This window comes from Engystomops pustulosus, chromosome 6 (assembly GCF_040894005.1).
Source record: "Engystomops pustulosus chromosome 6, aEngPut4.maternal, whole genome shotgun sequence".
NCBI classification, from domain to species: domain Eukaryota; kingdom Metazoa; phylum Chordata; class Amphibia; order Anura; family Leptodactylidae; genus Engystomops; species Engystomops pustulosus.
The window spans coordinates 12,639,573-12,651,216 of NC_092416.1; the positions used below are offsets into that span (position 1 = coordinate 12,639,573).

The following is an 11,644-nucleotide window of genomic DNA, read 5'->3' on the forward strand; positions in this document are numbered from 1 at the left end:
GGAACCTCCAGCCTCTAGATGTACAGAGAAAAATGGGGGAACCTCCAGCCTCTAGATGTACAAAGAAGAATGGGGGAACCTCCAGCCTCTAGATGTATAAAGAAGAATGGGGGGAACCTCCAGCCTCTAGATGTACAAAGAAGAATGGTGGAACCTCCAGCCTCAAGATGTACAGAGAAGAATGGGGGAACCTCCAGCCTCTAGATGTACAAAGAAGAATGGAGGAACCTCCAGCCTCTAGATGTACAAAGAAGAATGGGGAGAACCTCCAGCCTCTAGATGTACAGAGAAGAATGGGGGAACCTCCAGCCTTTAGATGTACAAAGAAGAATGGAGGAACCTCCAGCCTCTAGATGTACAAAGAAGAATGGGGGAACCTCCAGCCTCTAGATGTACAAAGAAGAATGGGGGAGCCTCCAGCCTCTAGATGTACAAAGAAGAATGGGGGGAACCTCCAGCCTCTAGATGTACAAAGAAGAATGGGGGGAACCTCTAGATGTACAAAGAAGAATGGAGGAACCTCCAGCCTCTAGATGTACAAAGAAGAATGGAGGAACCTCCAGCCTCTAGATGTACAAAGAAGAATGGGGGGACCCTCCAGATGTACAAAGAAGAATGGGGGGAACCTCCAGCCTCTAGATGTACAAAGAAGAATGGGGGGGAACCTCCAGATGTACAAAGAAGAATGGGGGAACCTCCAGCCTCTAGATGTACAAAGAAGAATGGGGAACCTCCAGCCTCTAGATGTACAAAGAAGAATGGGGGGAACCTCTAGATGTACAAAGAAGAATGGAGGAACCTCCAGCCTCTAGATGTACAAAGAAGAATGGGGGAACCTCCAGCCTCTAGATGTACAAAGAAGAATGGGGGAACCTCCAGCCTCTAGATGTACAGAGAAGAATGGGAGGAACCTCCAGCCTCTCGATGTACAAAGAAGAATGGGGGAACCTCCAGCCTCTAGATGTACAAAGAAGAATGGGGGAACCTCCAGCCTCTAGATGTACAGAGAAGAATGGGAGGAACCTCCAGCCTCTCGATGTACAAAGAAGAATGAAGGAACCTCCAGCCTCTAGATGTACAAAGAAGAATGAAGGAACCGCCAGCCTCTAGATGTACAAAGATAATGGAGGAATCTCCAGCCTCTAGATGTACAAAGAAGAATGGGAGGAACCTCCAGCTTCTAGATGTACAAAGAAGAATGGAGGAACCTCCAGCCTCTAGATGTACAGAGAAGAATGAAGGAACCTCCAGCCTCTAGATGTACAAAGAAGAATGGAGGAACCTCCAGCCTCTAGATGTACAAAGAAGAATGGAGAAACCTCCAGCCTTTAGATGTACAAATAAGAATGGGGGAACCTCCAGCCTCTAGATGTACAAATAAGAATGGAGGAACCTCCAGCCTCTAGATGTACAAAGAAGAATGGAGGAACCTCCAGCCTCTAGATGTACAGAGAAGAATGGGGAACCCCCAGCCTCTAGATGTACAAAGAAGAATGGGGGAACCTCCAGCCTCTAGATGTACAAAGAAGAATGGAGGAACCTCCAGCCTCTAGATGTACAGAGAAGAATTGGGGAAACCTCCAGCCTCTAGATGTACAAAGAAGAATGGGGGGAACCTCCAGCCTCTAGATGTACAGAGAAGAATGGGGGCAACATCCAGCCTCTAGATGTACAAAGAAGAATGGGGGAACCTCCAGCCTCTAGATGTACAAAGAAGAATGAAGGAACCTCCAGCCTCTAGATGTACAAAGAAGAATGGAGGAACCTCCAGCCTCAAGATGTACAAAGAAGAATGGGGAACCTCCAGCCTCTAGATGTACAAAGAAGAATGGGGGAACCTCCAGCCTCTAGATGTACAAAGAAGAATGGAGGGACCACCAGCCTCTAGATGTACAAAGAAGAATGAAGGAACCTCCAGCCTCTAGATGTACAAAGAAGAATGGGAACAACCTCCAGCCTCTAGATGTACAAAGAAGAATGGGGGAACCTCCAGCCTCTAGATGTACAAAGAAGAATGGTGGAACCTCCAGCCTCTAAATGTACAAAGAAGAATGGGGGAACCTCCAGCCTCTAGATGTACAAAGAAGAATGAAGGAACCTCCAGCCTCTAGATGTACAAAGAAGAATGGGGGAACCTCCAGCCTCTAGATGTGCAAAGAAGAATGAAGGAACCTCCAGCCTCTAGATGTACAAAGAAGAATGGGGGAACCTCCAGCCTCTAGATGTACAAAGAAGAATGGGATGAACCTCCAGCCTCTAGATGTGCAAAGAAGAATGAAGGAACCTCCAGCCTCTAGATGTACAAAGAAGAATGGGGGAACCTCCAGCCTCTAGATGTGCAAAGAAGAATGAAGGAACCTCCAGCCTCTAGATGTGGAGAGGAGAATGGGGGAACCTCCAGCCTCTAGATGTGCAAAGAAGAATGAAGGAACCTCCAGGCTCTAGATGTACAAAGAAGAATGGGGGAACCTCCAGCCTCTAGATGTACAGAGAAGAATGAGGAACCTCCAGCCTCTAGATGTACAGAGAAGAATGAGGATCCTCCAGCCTCTAGATGTACAAAGAAGAATGGAGGAACCTCCAGCCTCTAGATGTACAAAGAAGAATGTGGGAACCTCCAGCCTCTAGATGTACAAAGAAGAATGGGGGAACCTCCAGCCTCTAGATGTACAAAGAAGAATGGAGGAACCTCCAGCCTCTAGATGTACAGAGAAGAATGGGGAAACATTCAGCCTCTAGATGTACAGAGAAGAATGGGTGGAACCTCCAGACTCTATATGTACAAAGAAGAATGGAGGAACCTCCAGCCTCTAGATGTACAGAGAAGAATGGGGGGACCTCCAGCCTCTAGATGTGCAAAGAAGAATAGAGGAACCTCCAGCCTCTAGATGTACAAAGAAGAATAGAGGAACCTCCAGCCTCTAGATGTACAAAGAAGAATGGGGGAACCTCCAGCCTCTAGATGTACAGAGAAGAATGGGAGAACCTGCAGCCTCTAGATGTACAGAGAAGAATGAGGAACCTCCAGCCTCTAGATGTACAAAGAAGAATGGGGGAACCTCCAGCCTCTAGATGTACAAAGAAGAATGGGGGAACCTCCAGCCTCTAGATGTACAAAGAAGAATGGGGGAACCTCCAGCCTCTAGATGTACAGAGAAGAATGGGAGAACCTGCAGCCTCTAGATGTACAGAGAAGAATGGAGGAACCTCCAGCCTCTAGATGTACAAAGAAGAATGGAGGAACCTCCAGCCTCTAGATGTACAAAGAAGAATGGGGGAACCTCCAGCCTCTAGATGTACAAAGAAGAATGGGGGGACCTCCAGCCTCTAGATGTACAAAGAAGAATGGGAGAACCTGCAGCCTCTAGATGTACAAAGAAAAATGGGGAACCACCAGCCTCTAGATGTACAAAGAAGAATGGGGGAACCTCCAGCCTCTAGATGTACAACGAAGAATGGGGGAACCTCCAGCCTCTAGATGTACAGAGAAGAATGGGAGAACCTGCAGCCTCTAGATGTACAGAGAAGAATGGAGGAACCTCCAGCCTCTAGATGTACAAAGAAGAATGGAGGAACCTCCAGCCTCTAGATGTACAAAGAAGAATGGGGGAACCTCCAGCCTCTAGATGTACAAAGAAGAATGGGGGGACCTCCAGCCTCTAGATGTACAAAGAAGAATGGGAGAACCTGCAGCCTCTAGATGTACAAAGAAAAATGGGGAACCACCAGCCTCTAGATGTACAAAGAAGAATGGGAGAACCTGCAGCCTCTAGATGTACAGAGAAGAATGGTGGAACCTCCAGCCTCTAGATGTACAAAGAAGAATGGGGGAACCTCCAGCCTCTAGATGTACAAAGAAGAATGGAGGAACCTCCAGCCTCTAGATGTACAGAGAAGAATGGGGGGAACCTCCAGCCTCTAGATGTACAGAGAATAATGGAGGAACCTCCAGCCTTTAGATGTACAAAGAAGAATGGGGGAACCTCCAGCCTCTAGATGTACAAAGAAGAATGGGGGAACCTCCAGCCTCTAGATGTACAAAGAAGAATGGGGGAACATCCAGCCTCTAGATGTACAGAGAATAATGGAGGCACCTCCAGCCTCTAGATGTACAAAGAAGAATGGAGGAACCTCCAGCCTCTAGATGTACAAAGAAGAATGGAGGAACCTCCAGCCTCTAGATGTACAAAGAAGAATGGGGGAACCTCCAGCCTCTAGATGTACAAAGAAGAATGGGGGGACCTCCAGCCTCTAGATGTACAGAGAATAATGGAGGCACCTCCAGCCTCTAGATGTACAAAGAAGAATGGAGGAACCTCCAGCCTCTAGATGTACAAAGAAGAATGGAGGAACCTCCAGCCTCTAGATGTACAGAGAAGAATGGGGAACCTCCAGCCTCTAGATGTACAAAGAAGAATGGGGGAACCTCCACCTTCTAGATGTACAGAGAAGAATGGGGGAACCTCCAGCCTCTAGATGTACAAAGAAGAATGGGGGAACCTCCAGCCTCTAGATGTACAAAGAAGAATGGAGGAACCTCCAGCCTCTAGATGTACAAAGAAGAATGGAGGAACCTCCAGCCTCTAGATGTACAAAGAAGAATGGGGGGAACCTCCAGCCTCTAGATGTACAGAGAAGAATGGGGGGACCTCCAGCCTCTAGATGTACAAAGAAGAATGGGAGGAACCTCCAGCCTCTAGATGTACAAAGAAGAATGGGGGAACCTCCAGCCTCTAGATGTATAGAGAAGAATGGGGGAACCTCCAGCCTCTAGATCTACAGAGAAGAATGGAGGAACCTCCAGCCTCTAGATGTACAGAGAAGAATGGGGGAACCTCCAGCCTCTAGGTGTACAGAGAAGAATGGGGGGACCTCCAGCCTCTAGATGTACAAAGAAGAATGGGGGGACCTCCAGCCTCTAGATGTACAAAGAAGAATGGGGGGACCTCCAGCCTCTAGATGTACAAAGAAGAATGGGGGGACCTCCAGCCTCTAGATGTACAAAGAAGAATGGGGGGACCTCCAGCCTCTAGATGTACAGAGAAGAATGGGGGAACCTCCAGCCTCTAGATGTACAAAGAAGAATGGGAGAACCTGCAGCCTCTAGATGTACAAAGAAGAATGGAGGAACCTCCAGCCTCTAGATGTACAAAGAAGAATGGGGGAACCTCCAGCCTCTAGATGTACAGAGAAGAATGGAGGAACCTCCAGCCTCTAGATGTACAAAGAAGAATGGAGGAACCTCCAGCCTCTAGATGTACAAAGAAGAATGGAGGAACCTCCAGCCTCTAGATGTACAAAGAAGAATGGGGGAACCTCCAGCCTCTAGATGTACAGAGAAGAATGGGGGAACCTCCAGCCTCTAGATGTACAGAGAAGAATGGGGGAACCTCCAGCCTCTAGATGTACAGAGAAGAATGGGGGAACCTCCAGCCTCTAGATGTACAAAGTTTTGGTAAAACAGACATCACATATGACCTGTAGATTCTCACATATCCTGTTTCCTTGTGTGTTTCCATTCTCAGCTCCTCCTTCACCCCCTGAGATTCACCTGAAGGTCTCCACCAGGTCACAGGAAGACGTGACCTTGACCTGCCTCACATCCGGCTACTACCCTCCAGAGGTGGCTGTATCCTGGCAGAGCAGTGACATTGACTTACCGGCTCCTGGACCGTTAGAGATCTGGAAGTCAGAAGATGGCGACTTTCGAGCTTCCCGTCTCCTGGTTTTACCTTCTCGCTTGCTGACAGTTTCCTGCATTGTCCATCACATTTCCCTGGCGGCTCCAGTGTCCACCAACTACTCTCATGGTGAGTCGGGGTCCGACCATGATCCTCGGGTGTCGTTTCTTAGCTTTGCCACTAGATGGCAGTAAGTCCTTTATCTTCCATGTTCCTTGTTTGTAAATTTTTTTTTTGTTTTTGGATTCTGTTTGTTTTTTAGATTTTTCCACATTCGGATCAATTGGATATGAACTTGTAGGATATCTGAATATTCTTAAAATCGCTCTGATCCTCGGCCTCACTGTCGCTATTCTTCTCACAGGTAACACGACTTTTGTCATTTCTAAAAAAAAAATTAATTTCCTGAGAAATTTGGGTGACCCTGAATGGCAGTCATTGCTGAGGGGCAAACTTGCTCTTCAGGACACAGGGAAAGCTGGGTGACAGCCCTATGTGGTTCATAGTCATGATCTGTATTGCTCTGTTTTATTCCTAGTGCAAAAGAGATGCAAACACAAATGAGAAGAGGGAAGACCTGAGATATTCAGTATTTATGTGAGTAAAATCTCCCCCGGAAAACCAAATTGTAGATTTGTAACTTTGTAGATAAACTTTTGGTTAAAGGAAAACTGTCAGCAGCCAGTGTTATGTATTGTCCCTGGAGAGATGTGTAATCAGACCTCACACTGCTGTGCTCTGTGCTCTCTGCAGACAGTGTTATGTATTGAACCTGGAGAGATGTGTAATCAGACCTCACACTGCTGTGCTCTGTGCACTCTGCAGCCAGTGTTACGTATTGTCCCTGGAGAGATGTGTAATCAGACCTCACACTGCTGTGCTCTGTGCTCTCTGCAGCCAGTGTTATGTATTGTCCCTGGAGAGATGTGTAATCAGACCTTTGTGCATGTTGTTAGTAGCAGCAGGACTGTAAAAATAATGTTATATTCCAGGTTTGGTATATACACTTGTGATGTATCCTCACACTGCTGTGCTCTCTGCAAGCAGTGTTATGTATTGTCCCTGGAGAGATGTGTAATCAGACCTCACACTGCTGTGCTCTGTGCTCTCTGCAGCCAGTGTTATGTATTGTCCCTGGAGAGATGTGTAATCAGACCTCACACTGCTGTGCTCTGTGCTCTCTGCAGCCAGTGTTATGTATTGTCCCTGGAGAGATGTGTAATCAGACCTCACACTGCTGTGCTCTGTGCTCTCTGCAAGCAGTGTTATGTATTGTCCCTGGAGAGATGTGTAATCAGACCTCACACTGCTGTGCTCTGTGCTCTCTACAGCCAGTGTTATGTATTGTCCCTGGAGAGATGTGTAATCAGACCTCACACTGCTGTGCTCTGTGCTCTCTGCAGCCAGTGTTATGTATTGTCCCTGGAGAGATGTGTAATCAGACCTCACACTGCTGTGCTCTGTGCTCTCTGCAGCCAGTGTTATGTACTGTCCCTGGAGAGATGTGTAATCAGACCTCACACTGCTGTGCTCTGTGCTCTCTGCAGCCAGTGTTATGTATTGTCCCTGGAGAGATGTGTAATCAGACCTCACACTGCTGTGCTCTGTGCTCTCTGCAGCCAGGGTTAGGTATTTTCCCTGCAGAGATGTGTAATCAGACCTCACACTGCTGTGCTCTGTGCTCTCTGCAGCCAGTGTTATGTATTGTCCCTGGAGAGATGTGTAATCAGACCTCACACTGCTGTGCTCTCTGCAGCCAGTGTTATGTACTGTCCCTGGAGAGATGTGTAATCAGACCTCACACTGCTGTGCTCTGTGCTCTCTGCAGCCAGTGTTATGTATTGTCCCTGGAGAGATGTGTAATTAGACCTCACACTGCTGTGCTCTGTGCTCTCTGCAGCCAGGGTTAGGTATTTTCCCTGCAGAGATGTGTAATCAGACCTCACACTGCTGTGCTCTGTGCTCTCTGCAGCCAGTGTTATGTATTGTCCCTGGAGAGATGTGTAATCAGACCTCACACTGCTGTGCTCTGTGCTCTCTGCAGCCAGTGTTATGTACTGTCCCTGGAGAGATGTGTAATCAGACCTCACACTGCTGTGCTCTGTGCTCTCTGCAGCCAGTGTTATGTATTGTCCCTGGAGAGATGTGTAATCAGACCTCACACTGCTGTGCTCTGTGCTCTCTGCAGCCAGGGTTAGGTATTTTCCCTGCAGAGATGTGTAATCAGACCTTTTTGTGTATGTTGTAAGTAGCAGCAGCACTGTGATTTATTTTCCAGGACTGTAGCTTCTTCAAGTGCCATGAGGATGTGTCATCACACTGCTGTGCTCTGTGCAGCCATGGTTATTTATTGTCCCTCGAAGAATGTTAATCATACTTTGTGTGTGTTGTTAGTAGCAGCAGGACTGTGAAATAAGGATTTATATTGCAGGGTTGTAGCTTCTCAAAGTGCACTGGGGGCAGTTCCTCACACTGCTGTGCTCTGTGTACTCTGCAGCCAGTGTTATGTATTTCTCTGGAGTGATGTGTAATCAGACCTTTGTGTCTGTTGTTAGCAGCAGCAGGACTATGATATGGATTTATATTCCAGGATTGTAGCTTTGGATGCTGTGCTCTCTGCAGCTAGTGTTATGTATTGTCCCTGGAGAGATGTATAACCAGACCTTTATGTGTAGCAGCAGGACTGTAAACTATAAAGTTATATTTCAGTACTGTAGCTTCTCCAAGTACACTGTGATGTATCCTCACACTGCTGTGCTCTGTGCATGACACTGTTCTACAGTCCCTCCTCTCTCTGCTCTGGATACTGTGGCAGACAGAATCTGAGAATATGGAGCAGCTCAGGAACTCAGAGCACAGCAGTGTGAGGACATTTCATCTATTTCCTCTGTGTAAAGTGTAGCTCTGCCTTTACTTGGCATTATTCATGTATCCTGACATGTGGGATCTAAATATTAGTTAGAAATACAAGTACCTTTTTACTTGAGATGGAAATATTTCCCAAAATTAGTTTCAGGGTACAATTAGTTGTCAGATTTGGGCCGTTCTGCGCCTGTTCTATATGTGTCTGTGTGCTGCCCCCAGTGGTTGTCCTGTGTACTGCAGCAGGGGTTTGGCTACAATGTTGCAGCAATGTATAATATTAGTATTGTGAGAATTCACCATCCAGGACACAGGGGATTAGTGGGGGATGCTCGTCCTTGTTATTCCTCTGCTGTCTCTCCCTCACAGTCTGATACATCTCCTTCCAAGACGTCTTCCAGCGGCGCAGCGCCCGGCTCTAGTGTTACATTGTGACCCGGCGGAGGTCATGTGACCTCCGGCAATCATCGCTTCTCACAGACCCCGGATTAGTGGTTTTGGCCATTACTGAATCCTGCGATATCCAATCTGCTGCTTATTGCTTCATGTGATGCTGGAGGACAATAACATTTGTGTAATTCTGTGGCTGAGCTGAAATAAAGTCCCCCCAGACTCTGAGAATCTACAATTCATGTATGTGAAGCTGCACAGTCTTATGTTTAGGTCCAAAATGATGGATGAAATCTCCAAGCAGCTACAAAACCGCTGCAGAGATAAATGTATTAATTTGTTGTTCCTGCGGTCACCACTAGGGGGAGCTATAGTGTATACTGTGTGTATCTATAGCATTCACTATCTCTATATCTATAGCGTATACTTTCTCTATATCTATAGCATATACTTTCTCTATATCTATAGCGTATACTTTCTCTATATCTATAGTGTATACTGTCTCTATATCTATAGTGTATACTGTCTCTATATCTATAGTGTATGTCTCACTATCTATAGCATATACTCTCTATATCTATAGCATATACTGTATCTCTATCTAAAGCATATACTCTCTATAGCCATAGCATATACTGTATCTATATCTATAGTGTATACTGTCTCTATATCTATAGTGTATACTGTCTCTATATCTATAGTGTATGTCTCACTATCTATAGCATATACTGGGGCAGATTTACTTACCCGGTCCATTTGCGATACAGCGGCGCGTTCTCTGCGCTGGATTCGGGTCCGGCCGGGATTTATTAAGGTAGTTCCTCCAACAGCTGCGCCGAAGTTCCTCGGAATGCAGTCAAGTTCACCGGCCTATTCCTAGTGAAGGTAAGTGCAAGTTCCGCGACACTTTTTTTTTTTTAAATGTGGCGGTGTTTCCGAATCCGTTGGGCTTTCGTTCGGCCACGCCCCGATTTCCGTTGCATGCGTGCCAGCGCCGATGCGCCACAATCCGATCGCGTGCGCCAAAATCCCGGGGCAATTCAGGGAAAATCGGCGCAAATTGGAAATATTCGGGTAACATGTCGGGAAAACGCGAATCGGGCCCTTAGTAAATGACCCCCATTGTAGCTATAGCATATACTCTCTGTATCTATAACATATACTGTATCTCTATCTAAAGCATATACTCTCTATAGCCATAGCATATACTGTATCTATATCTATAGTGTATACTGTCTCACTATCTATAGCAAATACTGTATCTATACAATTTCATTTTTATGTTCAAAATGATTGACGGAATCTCCATTTATTCTGATACACAGCTCCAAATTTCCCACAGAGACCGATGTATTACTTTGTATTTCCTGCAGCCACCACCAGGGGGAGCTATTGCATACACTGTATTATTATCTAGTCTTATGTACACAGCTACTAAGCTCCCCCTAGTGGTCACAATATTACAAATCCTGTATTTATTTCTGGGAAAGCTGAGTGACAGCCAACAATCATTTCAGTCCTGAATAATGAATAAGGCTGAGAGGTATTAAATGAGAATTAGCATTGAGTAGCTAAGAGTAATTGCCACTCAGGAGCCTAGGAAAGCTGAGTGATGGGTGATAACTCTAACTATAGGGGTTGTTCCCCACATGTAAGAGATGATACACAATAAGAAATTTTTCATATAATAACTTGGAGTGTTTACCATTCAGGATCCTGGAAAAGCTGAGTGATGGTCAATACCTTTTCCTATTGGGGTTGTTTTCTTAATTTCAGGTTGACAGAAAATAATATGTAATGTATTAAAAAAAGATTTAATATTAATTTTTATTTTTATTATGTAAAAAGTTTTTTTTTTTATTATTCAGAAGCATGGGAAAGCTGAGTGATGGCCTATGTGTCTACCTATAAGGCTTTTTCCTAGCATCCTAAATGTCAAACTAAGCAGTGATACAATATGGAGACTTAGTATTGAGTAATTAGGGACATCTGTGATTCAGGAGACTTGGAAAGCTTGACGATAAGCATTACTGCAGTCCTGTAGCATTGCCACACAGCTTTCCTAGAGTCCTGAACAGCAACTTTGTTATATGATTACGCATTCAGTCAGGACTCTGGGAAAGCTGGGTGATTGTCCTTGGAATGTCACCCAGCTTTCCCAGGCTATGTAGGGAGAATAACATAATGAGACTATCAGGGGGGATTCTAGCTTCTCGGCTGTAACCGGATTGTAACCTGCGCTGAGAAATTAAATTTTCCGTCTCTGTTCTTGGTGTTACGCGTTCAGCGAGCGACAATACGGAGAGAATGACCTCCATTACCTGACAATAAGAGACGGAGGGAGCAGCCAATATCTCCGGATTAGCTCTGTAATGTAATAAGGATCTGCCTCACCTGATGGACCCAGAACAAAGGGCCAAAAAGACCAAGAAGGGAGAAGAAGTAGACAGAGAGACATCTTATTATATAGCAGTGTTCACACTGACCACTAGAGGGCACACAGGAGACGCTTACTGCTCCACACATCTCACTCTTCTGCTCTGCTGTGAAGACTAAGACTAAGGAGGCTATCCCTCCTCCTGACCCCTCCATGTCTCTGATGTCCTCCCTCCTCCTGACCCCTCCATGTCTCTGATGTCCTCCCTCCTCCTGACCCCTCCATGTCTCTGATGTCCTCCCTCCTCCTGTATCCTCCATGTCTCTGATGTCCT

The 11,644-nt window shown here is 46.0% G+C and overlaps 1 protein-coding gene across 1 annotated transcript; it reads left to right on the forward strand.

Moving 5' to 3' along the window:
- Positions 1–5,446: 5,446 nt before the first annotated feature.
- On the forward strand, positions 5,447–9,142 carry LOC140065385 (H-2 class I histocompatibility antigen, K-D alpha chain-like). The gene is made up of 4 exons (XM_072112984.1): positions 5,447–5,810; positions 5,944–6,045; positions 6,220–6,278; positions 8,913–9,142. The coding sequence occupies exons 1-3, from the start codon at positions 5,474–5,476 to the stop codon at positions 6,243–6,245; spliced, it is 465 nt and encodes a 154-aa protein (XP_071969085.1). The 5' UTR covers positions 5,447–5,473; the 3' UTR covers positions 6,246–6,278; positions 8,913–9,142.
- Positions 9,143–11,644: the final 2,502 nt, after the last annotated feature.